The following is a 17711-nucleotide window of genomic DNA, read 5'->3' as shown; positions in this document are numbered from 1 at the left end:
TGTGTGTGTGTGTGTGTGTGTGTGTGTGTGTGTGTGTGTGTGTGTGTGTGTGTGTGTGTGTGCAGAGCCGCTGCTTCCCATATGCAGACCACACACTGTACATTGTGTAATTAACTGATGGTCCTTAACCTTCCCCATAGGGATATTGAATTCCTAACCAAATTGACCATGGGCATTACATTTGGGTTGCATTCAGCTGTGCTCCGAATTGACGATTACTTGGGTGCTGCCACTGCCAGCTGTGGGCATGTGAGAAGGATTGAAATAAACCCAAGCCAAGGAAAACTGTTACGGTGTCACGTCGTGACCTTAGATCCTTTTTTATGTCTCTATTTTAGTTTGGTCAGGGCGTGATTTGGGATGGGCATTCTATGTTTTGTTCTGTGTGTTATATTTCTATGTGTTTGGCCTGGTATGGTTCCCAATCAGAGGCAGCTGTCAATTGTTGTCTCTGATTGAGAACCATACTTAGGTAGCCTGTTTTCCCACTTTTGTTTGTGGGTGGTTATTTTCTATTAAGTGTGTGTTGCACCTGACGGAGCTGTTTCGGTTGTTCTCGTTTGTTACTTTGTATTTAGTGTTCAGTAAAGTTTATTAAAATGATTAACGTTTAACACGCTGCACCTTGGTCCTCATCTTCTTCTCCCGACAACAGCCGTTACTTACGGTGCCCTTCCTTACGTGACAGACTGACTTTATGACCAAAATAATACTATTTACATTTTGTAGTCCATTTTTGACATTAGAATAAATGTTTCTGACTCATATCGATGCGACATAGGTCATTTGTAAACAAGAAGTTGCTTTTTAGGGGCAGTCGCTCAACATGGTGTAAGTCTTGGCAAAATGTGTAGAATTGCAGGAAAATAATTTTAAAACTGCAAAAATATCTCTTCACCCCCATGACAAAATGGGTAGAATTGTAAAATGCTTGCTTTAAAACAAACGTTTTCTGTGCATCCATAGCTAAATGTGGGGAATTGCAGGAAATGAAGGGGGGCCACCAAAAGGTTTAGCCCCCCTTAGGTGGGGGGGCCCCCAACCAAATCTCACTTAGGGCCGGCCCTGAATTGGTGGCTGTGTAAACATGGATTCAAAAGCTAAATGTATAATACAGCTCTCATTAAAACCTTACCTCTCCCATTCAAATAGTATTGTGATCCTACACTATTCTAATATCATCTATCATGTTCCGAACTCCACCCGACATGCCCTGATTGGATGCTGGCTGTGGCACGTTTGGACGTGTTCATTGGGACACTCAGTGGTGTGTTTGATAGAAGCTTATCCCAGCACAGATTCTGGGTCAGACACTAAGGATGAGAGAGGTGTTAGAACTACTTTGCTGAGACTGGTTTAAAATAAATGACCAATTCAACTACCATTCTATAAACGGAATGCTGCGGGTGTCCTAGAATGGACACAGTACAGGAGCTAGATCAGGGATGGGCAGTTCTGAATGGGGTGGGGGCCATAAAAACTCATAAGGAGCCACTATGGTTTGTGGGTCTGCATCCACACCCACACATGCAGTCAGACCAGGCCCTTGCCTTTTGGGGGCCCTAAGCAAAATTTTGTTGGGGCCCACCCCACCTTGCGAGCCAAACATTTTAGCGGCTCTCCTCTTGAGAGCGAAGAGAAAAAAAGCAAGTTTGCTGCAATTCTACCAAATTTTCCATGGGGTGCAAAATATAACTAATTTCATGCAATTCTACTAATTTTGCCATCCCTGAGCTAAAGGAACTAACCCGGGTCATATTCATTAGTGCACAATGTAGCGAAACATAGAAGAAGAAAAAAATATATGCAAAATGAAAACAAGTGTTTCTTAAAGGGGCAATCTGCACTTGAAACAATAGCAAAGCGGGCACCCCACCACAGTTTTAGTGAAAGCCAAGGGATGGGGCTGGAGAAATGTAACCACTCTCAATTTCATTGACAGAGCTCTGGATGCAAGGACTGACCATCCATGATATCAACATTATAGTTTTAACCATGTTTTCAGGCTATACAGTGTTTGTTTACATTGTGAACTAACATTAGAGTAGATCAAGATTATATTTTGGGTTGTGATGGGACACGACAGTTGGTCAGGTAGTCCTTCCTTCTTTCAATATGTTTTCGTCCGTTTTGGTGCATAATGAATACAACCCTGGATCTCTTCTTTGATATATAAAACAGATTTTGGAGAAAGCCTGCATTTATGCCTAATGGCTCTCAATTGTTGTGTACTTTGGGCTGGATTCAATCGTCTATCGGTGTTTTCCACTGTTCAGGCGGTGAAAACCTTCATATCAAACAGAAGTAAGTAAATGTGCTTGTGTACATGTGCATAAGTGGATGTGTACTCCTTTCACTCTGCCCCTTGTCTACAGTATGTTTATGGCTAGTTTCATACCCGGATCTTTGTAAGCTTTATGTTTTGACAAGACACTCAATCTATACAAAAAAGAATGCACATGCATTGACCTCTCTATGATCTGACCTCATACCATTGGAGCCCAGAGTAAGCCCTTTAAATTGGATCTCTGTGGCATCTGACTGAGGGGATTTTCTGAGTAACAGGGGAAAATGTGGAGACAGTACCATCATCGACAGTGGTGTAAATTGAATAAGCTGTGCACATTTTTCCTGTCGTGCTTTGATGCGCTCGCACTGTTGTCTTTCATAGCGTTGCTAAATTCATGTCAATAGGCGTGCGTGCGTGCGTGCGTGTTTGTGTGTTTGGCGTGTGTGTGAGATAAGGAGATCTTAGACCGTCTCAGTGCCGATGAGATTGGAGAGGGAAGCAGGTGTTATTTATTGCTTTAAATGCATTTATTGCAAGTTTATTCAAATACTGTAACAGTAATTCATAAATTGCAACATTTACGAGCCTTTGAATTTTACTACCTAGCAACATACGTTTGTAATATGTCACATGCCTTCATATTAACGCTAAAGCTAACTCTCTCTCCTCTGCTCTCATCCTTCTAGACCTATCGGCTGCCTTCGATACTGTGAACCATCAGATCCTCCTCTCCACCCTCTCCGAGTTGGGCATCTCCGGCGCGGCCCACGCTTGGATTGCGTCCTACCTGACAGGTCACTCCTACCAGGTGGCGTGGCGAGAATCTGTCTCCTCACCACGCACTCTCACCACTGGTGTCCCCCAGGGCTCTGTTCTAGGCCCTCTCCTATTCTCACTATACACCAAGTCACTTGGCTCTGTCATAACCTCACATGGTCTCTCCTATCATTGCTATGCAGATGACACACAATTAATCTTCTCCTTTCCCCCTTCTGATGACCAGGTGGCGAATCGCATCTCTGCATGTCTGGCAGACATATCAGTGTGGATGACGGATCACCAGCTCAAGCTGAACTTCGGCAAGACGGAGCTGCTCTTCCTCCCGGGGAAGGACTGCCCGTTCCATGATCTCGCTATCACGGTTGACAACTCCATTGTGTCCTCCTCCCAGAGCGCTAGGAACCTTGGCGTGATCCTGGACAACACCCTGTCGTTCTCAACTAACATCAAGGCGGTGGCCCGTTCCTGTAGGTTCATGCTCTACAACATCCGCAGAGTACGACCCTGCCTCACACAGGAAGCGGTGCAGGTCCTAATCCAGGCACTTGTCATCTCCCGTCTGGATTACTGCAACTCGCTGTTGGCTGGGCTCCCTGCCTGTGCCATTAAACCCCTACAACTCATCCAGAACGCCGCAGCCCGTCTAGTGTTCAACCTTCCCAAGTTCTCTCACGTCACCCCGCTCCTCCGCTCTCTCCACTGGCTTCCAGTTGAAGCTCGCATCCGCTACAAGACCATGGTGCTTGCCTACGGAGCTGTGAGGGGAACGGCACCTCAGTACCTCCAGGCTCTGATCAGGCCCTACACCCAAATAAGGGCACTGCGTTCATCCACCTCTGGCCTGCTCGCCTCCCTACCACTGAGGAAGTACAGTTCCCGCTCAGCCCAGTCAAAACTGTTCGCTGCTCTGGCTCCCCAATGGTGGAACAAACTCCCTCACGACGCCAGGACAGCGGAGTCAATCACCACCTTCCGGAGACACCTGAAACCCCACCTCTTTAAGGAATACTTAGGATAGGATAAAGTAATCCTTCTCACCCCCCCCCTTAAAATATTTAGATGCACTATTGTAAAGTGGCTGTTCCACTAGATGTCATAAGGTGAATGCACCAATTTGTAAGTCGCTCTGGATAAGAGCGTCTGCTAAATGACTTAAATGTAAATGTAAATGTATATTAGCATTTTTCTTTAAGCTTTAGAATGGCAGTGTACAAGCGTTCCACATTTACTGGCGTCATACAACAGAAAACTTCAACTGGAACACTCTTAGTAACTAGCGCACAAAAAAACTCTTTGCAAAGTACGCCACCAAATTTGAATGAACCCCGACCACTACAAGTGAGTGGAACAGCATAAAACACTTTCCCCCATTGGGACGTTGCTATTCTACCCGCACACGCATGGTCCAATGAGGGCCCTATAACCGTTGAACCAGCATGGACGAGCCCGTGTTTGGCTTGGTGTGGACTAGCCTGTGATGAGCTAGCCCGTGTTGGGCTGGTGTGGGCTTGGTGTGGGCTAGCCTGTGATGAGCTAGCCCGTGTTGAGCTGGTGTGGGCTTGTTGTGGGCTAGCCTGTGATGAGCTAGCCCGTGTTGGGCTGGTGTGGGCTTGGTGTGGGCTTGGTGTGGGCCAGCCTGTGATGAGCTAGCCCATGTTGGGCTGGTGTGGGCTTGGTGTGGGCTAGCCTGTGATGAGCTAGCCCATTTTGGGCTGGTGTGGGCTTCCATGAGATCACAGTAATGATAGTTTTAACCATATTTTGAGGCTGTATATGTTATGTTTACAATCCTCTTTGTAAACAATGAATAAAACCGTATATTTTGGGTTATGATAAAGATAGACGGTTAAACTAAGCTCATGAGTTGAGTTACAGTATATCCTTCAAAATATCAATGGGCAAATATCAAGGATGATTGAACAGCTTCCCAAAACCCAGACCGTAGCTTTATTATGATGTAGTTATTGGATGGGACTGGGATTGTGTTACGAGGCTTTGGACCTTTAAAACCAATTATCTCAGAATCATCTTTTTGCAGAACCTTATCATCCCCTCTCTCATTAGACTGACCAAGCTCTACCGTGTGTAGAATAAAAGGAAGCCTTTACCGTAGCATTGCTATCACCAAATACCAAATACACCACATCATTTTATTGCCAAGGACACCGCCATATTTGACATAGATTACTTCAATGTAGATTTTTCACAATTGATATTTCAAAAACTTTTAACAAGATTAGCAGAATAATGTCAATGAACCTGCAATGGTAGATTGTAAAATAAATAATACTGCAGCAGAGTAAAAGAGGGGGGTGGGGGCAATGCAAACAGTCTGGGTAGCCATTTGATTAGCTGTTCAGGAGTCCTATGGCTTTGGGGTAAAAGCTGTTGAGAAGCCCTTTGGACCTAGACCTGGTGCTCAGGTATCGCTTGCGGATGCAGTAGCAGAGAGAACAGTCTATGACTAGGGTGGCTGGAGTCTTTGACAATTTTTAGGGCCTTCCTCTGACTCCGCTTGGTATAGAGGTCCTGGATGGCAGGAAGCTTGGCCCCAGTGATGTACTGGGCCATACGCACTACCCTTTGTTGTGCCTTGCGGTCGGAGGCCAAGCAGTTGCCATAACAGGCAGTGATGCAACCAATCACCTTTGGGGTAATTTTGCGCTAAGCACTTAATTGCTCCCAACATGTAATTACGCCCATAATGATTTGATAGAAAGGTGCATTGCTCTATTCGTTCCAAGACCAGATAGACAGATAATCTGCAGAGATATAACAAGTAGAAAAAGGTAGAAACAGGTAGAAAAATGACTCAATATCATACTTGAGTGAAAGTAAAGATACCTTAAAAGAAAATGACTCAAGTAAAAAGGAAAGTCACCCAGTAAAATACTACTCGAGTAAAAGTCAAATAGTATTTGGTTTTAAATATATTTAAGTATCAAAAGTAAACGGAATTGCTCAAATATACTAAAGTATCAAAAGTAAAAGTATAAATCATTTCAAATTCCTTATATAAGTAAACCAGACAGCACAATTTTCTTGTTATTTTTAGTTTACGGATAGCCAGCAGCACACTCCAACACTTAGACAATAATTTACCAACGAAGCATGTGTGTTGATTGAGTCCGCCAGATCAGAGGCAGTAGGAATGATCAGGGATGTTGTAACGGTTTTCTTCTGGTGAAAGAGAGGCGGACCAAAATGCAGCGTGGTTAGTTTTGTACATCTTTAATAAAGATGAAAATACAACAATCTACAAAACAAGAAACATGAAAAAAAGGAAACTCAACACAAAAGAGGAAACTCAACATGAAATCTTATTCATCCTGGCAGACTGGCGGCACTGGCGGCCCCCTGGCAGACTGGCGGCTCCTGGCAGACTGGCGGCACTGGCGGCCCCCTGGCAGACTGGCGGCACTGGCGGCCCCTGGCAGACTGGCGGCACTGGCGGCCCCTGGCAGACTGGCGGCACTGGCGGCTCCTTGCAGACGGACGGCACTGGCAGCGCTGGGCAGACGGGTGGCTCAGGCGGCGCTGGGCAGACGGGTGGCTCAGGCGGCGCTGATGGCGCTGGGCAGACTGGTAGCTCAGGCGGCGCTGGGCAGACGGGAAGCTCTGGCAGCGCTGGAGAGGAGGTAGGCTCTGGCAGCGCTGGACAGACGGACAGCTCAGATGGCGCTGGGCAGACGGACCGCTCAGGCGGCGCCTCTGGAATGAGGGGCTCTGGCGCCTCTGGACTGAGGGGCGGAAACTCCGGTAGCGCCGGACAGGCAGGAGCACCTGTGTTGATGGGACGGAGAGACAGCCTGGTGCGGGGTGCCGGCACTGGTGGTACCGGGCTGAGGACACGCACCTCAGGGCGAATGCCTTGCCTACTATTCCAAACTAACAGCCTTCTCTCTACTCTGTCCAATATATCCTCAACACTCTTAGACTCAGCTTCGCCGACAGCTCCAAATCCATCCATGGCTCCTTACAGTAAACAAGGGGAGTTGGCTCAGGTCTGACTCCTGACTCTGCCACACTCTCCCTGTGCCCCCACCAATAAATTTTTGGGGCTGCCTCTCAGGCTTCCAGCCGCTCTGCCATGCTAGCTCCTCATGCTGCTGCTTTTGCTGCTGTCGCTTCTCCTGCTGCTGCTGTTGCCTCTGTTTACCACACCGCTTGGTCCTTGGTTGGTGAGTGATTCTGTAACGGTTTTCTTCTGGTGAAAGAGAGGCGGACCAAAATGCAGCGTGGTTAGTTTTGTACATCTTTAATAAAGATGAAAATACAACAATCTACAAAACAAGAAATGTGAAAAAACCGAAACAGTCCTATCTGGTGCCACAAACACAAAGACAGGAACAATCACCCACAAAACCCAACACAAAACAGGCTACCTAAATATGGTTCCCAATCAGAGACAATGACTAACACCTGCCTCTGATTGGGAACCATATCAGGCCAAACATAAAAATAGACAAACCAGACACACAACATAGAATGCCCACCCAGCTCACGTAAAGTAAATTACAGATTTCCTCAAAAAGACAACTTAAGTTGCACTTTATAAAGTATTTTATTTAAATACTGTCCACCACTGGATATAGCTCCCCATGTACTCACCTAAGATTGTACTTTTTCTATAGCACATATCACATGACAGTGTACAAAACCAAAACTACATAATTTTTTTGTCATGTACAAATTTGCCAATGGTATACAAACTCTGCAAATGGTATAATTACTTGATAGAACTGCAATACAGAACTCAGATACACAGCAAATCTACAGTGCTGTGAAAAAGTATTTGCCCCTTTTTCAAATTTTCCCTGTTTTTGCAAATTTTTGATACTGAATATTGTCAGATCTTCAACCAAAACCTAATATTAAACAAAGGGAACATGAGAGATGCTTTGCTGACTCAGGATCTTGACGACTTGCCTTAGTAGGAATCATGAAGTCTGCTCTGTTTTAGAGAATTCTACAGGAGAATGTCAGGCCATACGTCTGTGAGCTGAAGCTGAAGCACAGCTGGGTCATGCAGCAAGACAATGATCCAAAACAAACAATCAAGTCTACATGAAAAAGGTTCAAAAGCGACAAATTTGAAGTTTTGGAATGGCCTTGTCAAAGTCCAGACCTCAATTTATTTTCATATATTTCTTTTTAACCTTTATTTAACTAGGCAAGTCCCAATTGAGATGTTATGGACAGACTTGAAACAAGCAGTTCATGATTGAAAACCCACACCTGTTGCTTATTAAAGCAGTTCTGCAATGCAAGAGTGGGCCAAAATTCCTCCACAGCGATGTGAGATTCATCAACGACTACAGGAAGCATTATACCAGCTACCCTGGTATATGCACACATAGTGCTGTGTTGGTTTTATTCTCCTATAATATCCTTAGATATTCTATATATGCGTATTTTTATGGGATTTAGGTTGCTATACCATTTGGTTCGAAGTGTTTTTTTGAGGATAGGTCCCGCCCTACCATTCCCATTGTATCACTAGCAGCGATGCTAATGCTGGCTGTGGGGTAAGTAAATAAAGAAAACAAAGACATATTTTTGGTCATTGTCTCTCAGGATCAACAGATTAGTTACTTTTTGTCAGTAAAATTATGTATATTTCAAAATTAGATGTACAGTGGGGCAAAAAAGTATTTAGTCAGCCACCAATTGTGCATGTTCTCCCACTCAAAAATATGAGAGAGGCCTGTAATTTTCATCATAGGTACACTTCAACTATGCCAGACAAAAAGATAAAAAAATCCAGACAATCACATTGTAGGATTTCTTATGAATTTATTTGCAAATTATGGTGGAAAATAAGTATTTGGTCAATAACAAAAGTTTATCTCAATACTTTGTAATATACCCTTTGTTGGCAATGACAGAGATCAAACATTTTCAAGGTTTTCACACACTGTTGCTGGTATTTTGGCCCATTCATTCATGCAGATCTCCTCTAGAGCAGTGATGTTTTGGGGCTGTTGCTGGGCAACACAGACTTTCAACTCCCTCCAAAGATGTTCTATGGGGTTGAGATCTGGAGACTGGCTAGGCCACTCCAAGACCTTGAAATGCTTCTTACGAAGCCACTCCTTCGTTGCCCGTGTGTTTGGGATCATTGTTATGCTGAAAGACCCAGCCACGTTTCATCTTCAATGCCCTTGCTGATGAAAGGAGGTTTTCACTCAAAATCTCACGATACATGGCCCCATTCATTCTTTCCTTTACACGGATCAGTCGTCCTGGTCCCTTTGCAGAAAAACAGCCCCAAAGCATGATATTTCCACCCCCATGCTTCACAGTAGGTATGGTGTTCTTTGGATGCAACTCAGCATTCTTTGTCCTCCAAACACGACGAGTTGAGTTTTTACCAAAAAGTTATATTTTGGTTTCATCTGACCATATGACATTCTCCCAATCTTCTTCTGGATCATCCAAATGCTCTCTAGCAAACTTCAGTTGGGCCTAGACATGTACTGGCTTAAGCAGAGGGACACGTCTGGCACTGCAGGATTTGAGTCCCTGGCGGCGTAGTGTGTTACTGATGGTAGGCTATGTTACTTTGGTCCCAGCTCTCTGCAGGTCATTCACTAGTTCCCCCCGTGTGGTTCTGTGATCATTTTGAACCCACGGGGTGAGATCTTGCGTGGAGCCCCAGATCGAGGGAGAATATCAGTGGTCTTGTATGTCTTCCATTTCCTAATAATTGCACCCACAGTTGATTTCTTCAAACCAAGCTGCTTACCTATTGCAGATTCAGTCTTCCCAGCCTGGTGCAGGTCTACAATTTTGTTTCTAGTGTCCTTTGACAGCTCTTTGGTCTTGGCCATAGTGGAGTTTGGAGTGTGACTGTTTGAGGTTGTGGACAGGTGTCTTTTATACTGATAACAAGCTCAAACATGTGCCATTAATACAGGTAACGAGTGGAGGACAGAGGAGCCTCTTAAAGAAGAAGTTACAGGTCTGTGAGAGCCAGAAATCTTGCTTGTTTGTAGGTGACCAAATACTTATTTTCCACCATAATTTGCAAATAAATTCATAAAAAATACCACCATGTGATTTTCTGGATAAAAAAAAAATTGTCGGTAATAGTTGATGAAAATTACAGGCCTCTCATCTTTTTAAGTGGGAGAACTTGCTAAATTGGTGGCTGACTAAATACTTTTTTGCCCCACTGTACCTCCCCTTTATATGGCAGTCGTTTTTAATACATCAAATCAAATCAAATTTATTTATATAGCCCTTCGTACATCAGCTGATATCTCAAAGTGCTGTACAGAAACCCAGCCTAAAACCCCAAACAGCAAACAATGCAGGTGTAAAAGCACGGTGGCTAGGAAAAACTCCCTAGAAAGGCCAAAACCTAGGAAGAAACCTAGAGAGGAACCGGGCTATGTGGGGTGGCCAGTCCTCTTCTGGCTGTGCCGGGTAGAGATTATAACAGAACATGACCAAGATGTTCAAATGTTCATAAATGACCAGCATGGTCAAAAAATAATAATAAGGCAGAACAGTTGAAACTGGAGCAGCAGCACAGTCAGGTGGACTGGGGACAGCAAGGAGCCATCATGTCAGGTAGTCCTGGGGCACGGTCCTAGGGCTCAGGTCCTCCGAGAGAGAGAAAGAAAGAGAGAATTAGAGAGAGCATATGTGGGGTGGCCAGTCCTCTTCTGGCTGTGCCAGGTGGAGATTATAACAGAACGTGGCCAAGATGTTCAAATGTTCATAAATGACCAGCATGGTTGAATAATAGTAAGGCAGAACAGTTGAAACTGGAGCAGGAGCATGGCCAGGTGGACTGGGGACAGCAAGGAGTCCTCATGTCAGGTAGTCCTGGGACATGGTCCTAGGGCCCAGGCCAGTTGAAACTGGAGCAGCAGTATGGCCAGGTGGACTGGGGACAGCAAAGAGTCATCATGTCAAGTAGTCCTGGGGCATGGTCCTAGGGCTCAGGTCCTCCGAGAGAGAGAAAGAAAGAGAGAAGGAGAGAATTAGAGAACGCACACTTAGATTCACACAGGACACCTGAATAGGACAGGAGAAGTACTCCAGATAAACAAACTGACCCTAGCCCCCCGACACATAAACTACTGCAGCATAAATACTGGAGGCTGAGACAGGAGGGGTCAGGAGACACTGTGGCCCCATCCGAGGACACCCCCGGACAGGGCCAAACAGGAAGGATATAACCCCACCCACTTTGCCAAAGCACAGCCCCCACACCACTAGAGGGAAATCTTCAACCACCAACTTACCATCCTGAGACAAGGCCGAGTATAGCCCACAAAGATCTCCGACACGGTACAACCCAAGGGGGGCCCAGACAGGCCGACCACAACAGTGAATCAACCCACCCAGGTGACGCACCCCCAGGGACGGCACGAGGGAGCCCCAGCAAGCCAGTGACTCAGCCCCCCGTAACAGGGTTAGAGGCAGAGAATCCCAGTGGAAAGAGGGGAACCGGCCAGGCAGAGACAGCAAGGGCGGTTCGTTGCTCCAGAGCCTTTCCATTCACCTTCCCACTCCTGGGCCAGACTACACTCAATCATATGACCCACTGAAGAGATGAGTCTTCAGTAAAGACTTAAAGGTTGAGACCGAGTTTGCGTCTCTGACATGGGTAGGCAGACCGTTCCATAAAAATGGAGCTCTATAGGAGAAAGCCCTGCCTCCAGCTGTTTGCTTAGAAATTCTAGGGACAATTAGGAGGCCTGCGTCTTGTGACCGTAGCGTACGTGTAGGTATGTACGGCAGGACCAAATCAGAGAGGTAGGTAGGAGCAAGCCCATGTAATGCTTTGTAGGTTAGCAGTAAAACCTTGAAATCAGCCCTTGCTTTGACAGGAAGCCAGTGTAGAGAGGCTAGCACTGGAGTAATATGATCAAATTTTTTGGTTCTAATCAGGATTCTAGCAGCCGTATTTAGCACTAACTGAAGTTTATTTAGTGCTTTATCCGGGTAGCCGGAAAATAGAGCATTGCAGTAGTCTAACCTAGAAGTGACAAAAGCATGGATTAATTCTTCTGCATCATTTTTGGACAGAAAGTTTCTGATTTTTGCAATGTTACGTAGATGGAAAAAAGCTGTCCTCGGAATGGTCTTGATATGTTCTTCAAAAGAGAGATCAGGGTCTAATACATAAATATGAAATATTGAAAATGTACTTCAAAATTCTCAAAACTAAGTGATACTACAACAAATTATGGTAAATCAGCTTTTTAGTACTAATGTGGACTGTACTTTGAAAAAAGCTGCACATTATCTAAGGGAAACATTTATAACTTTGTTTTATGGAATATGCAAATTAACTTTCATTTTGCTAAAATAACAGTCTTTTGGGGTATTTGTTTTTGTTTCAGATTACATTAATTACATGAATATTTATGTTTTGATAAGAATTAAGTTAATATTTTGCTATGATTGTTGCTTTTTCTATAGTTTCTTCTTGGTGTCAAAATGACCCCCGTTGGTAATCCATGTATGTAAAATATGTCGGTAGGATGAGGGTTAAATGGACACAACATTTCTCTAGACATTTTTCATTTGAGTTGTAGAAGTCTTAAGTGACATTTCTTACCTCATCCATACAACAATCCTTGCCTTCCACTTCAATATCTCTCCAAGCAGCCCAACTTTCCTCTCGGTCTCCCCCTGTACAGCAAAACAAAATGGCCATCTGACTGATAATTCACAGTGATTAAACCTCTATGTTTGTTTTTTGCCTGAGAGCTCTTTTTTACGATGGGGGAGATAAGGGAGTCTATAAGAGCAGGGATTGCTGGCCTTGAAGTGCTTGTGTGGGCAGCCATTAGTGGATTTCCTTGGGGAGAAAGCCCTCTGTATGATGGTATCAGTACCCCGTGCTAGGAGAAGTGGAATAGTGGATGGCCCAAAGGTATCAGGTGGTCACACCGTCCGAGAAAGAGGCAGAGGGGATTGCTATCTCGTCTGATAAGAAAGAAAGAGAGAGAGAGAGAGACTACCTCAAAGCATAGGAACACAGACAGACATAGACAAAGCACACGCACAGACTGACCATACACACACACAACACGACACACACAGGTATTAATACTGGGGGAGACAGAGACCGTTTTCCACCCACCTTCCCTGACCCACTGATAGAAAGGCAGAAAAGGGAGAACAGGAAAGGAGTGGCACGAGTGGGAAAGAGGGGTTCTGATAGAGAGAAAAAGGCATGGACAGGGAGGCAAAAAATGAAAAAGAAGAGAACGATAGGGAGAGAGAGAAGGGGGTGGCGGCGATGGTAGCTTGTTACCAAGGCTTTGATCCAGCAGCCTATCTACAGTATAACTACATGCCACCGCGGGCGGACTTTGACCGGCAAGACAGCATCGTACCCTGGAAACTAGGATGTCTGCACAGAGCTTTTAACGAGGGTGAGTGAGAGTGTGTGTGTCTAACGGGATCAGTGTGCTGATAACAGCTTTTTTATTTTAGTTTATTTCACCTTTATTTAACCAGGTGTCCAGGTTGAGAACAAGTTCTCATTTGCAAATGTGACCTGGCCAAGATAAAGCAAAGCAGTTCGACACATACAACAACACACAGAGTTACACACGGGATAAACAAACATGCGGTCAATAATACAGTAGAAAATTTTTATATACAGCGTGTGCAAATGAGGTAGGATCATGGAGGTAAGGCAATAAATAGGCCGTGGAGGCGAAGTAATTACAATCTAGCAATTAAACACTGGAATGGTAGATATGCAGAAGATGAACGTGCAAGTAGAGATACTGGGGTGCAAAAGAGCAAGATAAATAAATAAATACAGTATGGGGATGAGGTAGTTGGAGGGGCTATTTACAGATGGGCTATGTACAGGTGCAGTGATCTGTGAGCTGCTCTGACAGTTGGTGCTTAAAGCTAGTGAGAGAGATATGAGTCTCCAGCTTCAGTGATTTTTGCAGTTCTTTCCAGTCATTGGCAGCAGAGAACTGGAAGGAAAGGCGGCCAAAGTAAGAATTGGCTTTGGGGGTGACCAGTGAGATATACCTGCTGGAGCGCGTGCTACGGGTGGGTGCTGCTATGGTGACCAGTGAGCTGAGATAAGGCGGGGCTTTGCCTAGCAGAGATTTGTAGATGACCTGGAGCCAATGGGTAAGCTTAGCTTACTCTACTGTCTGACTGCCCCATACTGGGCTCGAATCAGTGATCCTCTTCTTCACAAACACACTTGACCGCCCTCCTTGTCAACGTTCCAAAGGCTTGAGCCACAGAAAAATAATCTCTCGATAGCTCGATCCGCAACATTTCAAGCTTGATGTGGTACGTTCTTAACTCCATTACACTCACCCCTTCTTAACTCGCCACACAGTGAGCTACTCCAGCCGTTGAGTTGAGCCCAACTGCCAAGCCATGCCACGGTACCACTGTCTGTACCAGGGGTCAGTCAGCATGTTGCTAACAGCTTCCTACATGTTCCAACTGCCCCATACTGGGCTCAAACCAGTGAGCCTCTGCTTCACAAACACACGTGACCGCTCTCCTTGACAACGTTGCAACGGTTTGAGCTGTCGGAAAAAATATCTAATTCGATAGCTCCTCGACATTTTAAGCTTATACGTGCTTGTTTGTGTCATTGTGTTTGTGGAAGAAAACTGTTTTATTCCATTTTTTGCCGATACAATTTGAGGTGTTAAACTCAACTCGTGTGTGTGTGTGTGTGTGTGTGTGTGTGTGTGTGTGTGTGTGTGTGTGTGTGTGTGTGTGTGTGTGTGTGTGTGTGTGTGTGTGTGTGTGTGTGTGTGTGTGTGTGTGTGTGTGTGTGCGTGTGCGCGTGTGCGTGTGCGTGTGCGTGTGCGTGTGCATCAGTCTGTCTGTCTATGAGCGACTGTATGAATAACATTTTTCAGGGTGGGTGTAATATTTGAAATATGTACAATATCTGTGTTTTTGTGTATGTACAGTAGATTTGTAAATGGGAAGGGTGAGTATGTTTAATGTTGTATCACTTCTCTCTCTACTCCTCTGTCTGTTGACTCCTTCGGTCATCTCCCTCTCTCTCCCATCATTACTTCCCTGTCCTCTCCCTCTCTCTCCCACCCTTACTCTCTCTATTTTCTCCCCTACTCTCCTCTCCCTCTCTCTCCCACCCTTCACTTCCCCGGCTTCTCTGTCAGGTGACGTGGGAGGTGACGTGTTGGTGGACGTGGGTTCAGGGCCCACTCTATACCAGGTGTTGAGCGGCTGTGAGGTGTTCGACACTGTGTTTCTCACAGACTTCCTGGAGGTGAACAGGCAGGAGCTGAGGCGTTGGCTGCAGGGTGAGGGCTACAGCAGCCTGGACTGGACCCCCTACCTGCAGCATGTCTGCAAGCTGGAGGGCCGACGGTGGGTGCTGATGTTAGTGTTAGACCAGGGTCGTACTCATTAGTGCGTACCGTCGCAAAACGTTTTGCAACGGAAAACAAAGGCAAGCGTTTCATATTGGACAAGTTAAACAGGTTGAACAGGTTGTCCCTTCCTGTTTCAGTCACTTTTCTTCCATTTGATGCCTAATGAATATGATTTGAGGAGTTAAACTCAACTCCTTGAGGGGCGCATCCACAGAGTCTGCTGCTTTTATCTCTTGCCTATAAACTCTCTAACAGATTTAGACCTGGGGAACCAGGTGCGGGGACTGACTTCCTAGCATATATTGATTAGTCAAGTAAGTGCTGGCTTTTGAGGACAGACATTAAATAATGTATGTTTACTGTTTTTAATTGTTTGTATTGTTTGTTGTTTTATTGTCCTGATCAGCCCTTCAGCGTGGACCGAGAAAGCCGCGCGCCTGCGTTCTGTTGTCTCCGACATTCTCCCCATCGACGTGCATCTCCCCCGCCCCCTGCACCCTGACTCCCAGCTCCCCACTGCCGGCGCCGACTGCCTGGTTTCCTGCTTCTGCCTGGAAAGCGTCAGTCCTGACCTGGCCTCCTTCACCCGGGCCCTGGGCCACATCAGGGGCCTTCTCCGGCCCGGGGGCCACCTGCTCCTCATCGGTGCCCTGGGTGAGAGCTACTACATGGGGGGGCCCGGTGTGCGCATCCCTGTGGTGCCCCTGGATGAGGCCCAGGTGTGTGCCAGCGTGAGGGCCAGTGGGTACACGTTGGTGAGGCTGGAGGTGTACACGCTGCCCCAGGGCATGATGGTGGGGGTGGACGACGTGACGGGTGTGTTCTTTGTGAAGGCCAGGAAGCCATAGAGGAGAAGGATGAGGAAAGGAGAGGAGGAAAGGAGAGGAGGAGGAAGGTGGGTGAAGGTGGGAGGGGAGGGAGAGTAGTGGAAGTAGGAGGAGGAGGAGGATGTGAGAGGTTGGAAGAGACTAGGATGAGTAGAAGTCTAAAAGAGACGAGGTCAGAAAGTAAACAATAGATGATGAGGAAGATACGGAGTTCAAAAGAGAGGAAGAGGTAGAGGATGTTGGAATACTGAGCAGGCAAACCGTATTTAAAAAGAGGAGGAGGAGAGAGGGGAAAGATTGGAACAATAATATGAGATTTAAAAACACATAAAGAAAATAGTATTTTTAATGCGAGAAGTGAAAGGGAGAAAGAGTAGGAGAGGAAGATTGCTAACAATTTCCACAATAGAAATCCAAATAACATTTATGGCCCTTCACTGACATTTGACTTAAAGAATAAAAGGTCGACTTCTGCCCCCTACTGTTGAAATGAACTCACTGACGCGTCATGATCTTAGTCTTGATCCCACTGGTTGCAGTTACATAGGCAGTCAAAGGCAATTACTTCATAGAGCCTGAATTGGACTAGCTTGGTGGAAGACCCAAGTATGTTTTCATACTTGAACTTCGACCCGAGAAGTCATGTAAATCTAACAGTGAAGTTATTTTCTATCAGGATTATGATTAGCGTTTTAGGGTTAATCAGCGATTGGCCATGTTGTTAGCTGTTAAAAAAAAGTGTTATTTTGTAACAGAAAGGACTAAAAGCGGCTTTTAGTCTCAATTGAGTTAGTTTTTTTTATTTTTTACATCAAAGTTCCATGCTCTCAAAACCATTAACCAATCCTTTTGTATGTTTAAAATATATTTTTATTGTTGTCTCTTATTGTGTTATGTGTTATTTTCCCTGGCTACTTTTGGCTTGTTGGTCAATGTTAACTTGGCTTGTGGCTTCACTGACTTTGCCTGAAGTGAAATAAAAACGTTGAACTGTTACCTGTTTCTGACTGTCCCATTTCATTCCAGTCTGTTCTCAACTACTACAAAGAACTTGTATATTCCACATAATTTATACTCCAGAGCAGTGGTTCCAAAACTATGGGTTCGGGCCACACGTGGGTAGCAACAGAGGTCCAGGTAGATACAGGGGATGAAATGTGTTGTGGGTTGTAACAAAAAATGTGCTCAAAACACTCAAATCTACATTCAGTTGGATGTTTTGAATAAGAGGGTTCATTATTTGTATGATTTCTTTTGGTCTTAGTTTGTGTTTTCACCGCTCAACCCTTTACGGTGGGTCACGACTACATAGAGACCTAAATTGGTTGGGTCACGAAGCAAAACAGTTTAGGAAACCCTGCACTAGAGAGCGCTATATGTTGGGTCATGGGTCACTGGTCACTGGTCACAAGTGACATGGAAGTGAAAATGCACAGGTATGGAGAGCAT

The 17711-nt window shown here is 45.3% G+C and overlaps 1 protein-coding gene across 1 annotated transcript; it reads left to right on the top strand.

Annotated features, from left to right (window-relative positions):
* Positions 1-13025: 13025 nt before the first annotated feature.
* On the top strand, positions 13026-17258 carry LOC124047743 (phenylethanolamine N-methyltransferase). Its single transcript, XM_046368047.1, has 3 exons — positions 13026-13473; positions 15220-15430; positions 15842-17258. The coding sequence occupies exons 1-3, from the start codon at positions 13272-13274 to the stop codon at positions 16281-16283; spliced, it is 855 nt and encodes a 284-aa protein (XP_046224003.1). The 5' UTR covers positions 13026-13271; the 3' UTR covers positions 16284-17258.
* Positions 17259-17711: the final 453 nt, after the last annotated feature.

This window comes from Oncorhynchus gorbuscha, linkage group LG11, assembly GCF_021184085.1.
Source record: "Oncorhynchus gorbuscha isolate QuinsamMale2020 ecotype Even-year linkage group LG11, OgorEven_v1.0, whole genome shotgun sequence".
Classification (NCBI taxonomy): Eukaryota; Metazoa; Chordata; class Actinopteri; order Salmoniformes; family Salmonidae; genus Oncorhynchus; species Oncorhynchus gorbuscha.
Note: the sequence above shows the minus strand (reverse complement) of the source record. Positions and strands in the feature narration are given on the sequence as shown.

What these genes read in the sequence shown, in the direction of transcription:
- LOC124047743 (XM_046368047.1), top strand. Translation starts at nt 13,272, where the DNA reads ATGGACAGGGAGGCAAAAAATGAAAAAGAAGAGAACGATAGGGAGAGA. An exon ending in GCACAGAGCTTTTAACGAGG is followed by an intron (nt 13,474 to 15,219) that starts GTGAGTGAGAGT and finishes CTTCTCTGTCAG; the next exon opens with GTGACGTGGGAGGTGACGTG. An exon ending in TGCAAGCTGGAGGGCCGACG is followed by an intron (nt 15,431 to 15,841) that starts GTGGGTGCTGAT and finishes TGTCCTGATCAG; the next exon opens with CCCTTCAGCGTGGACCGAGA.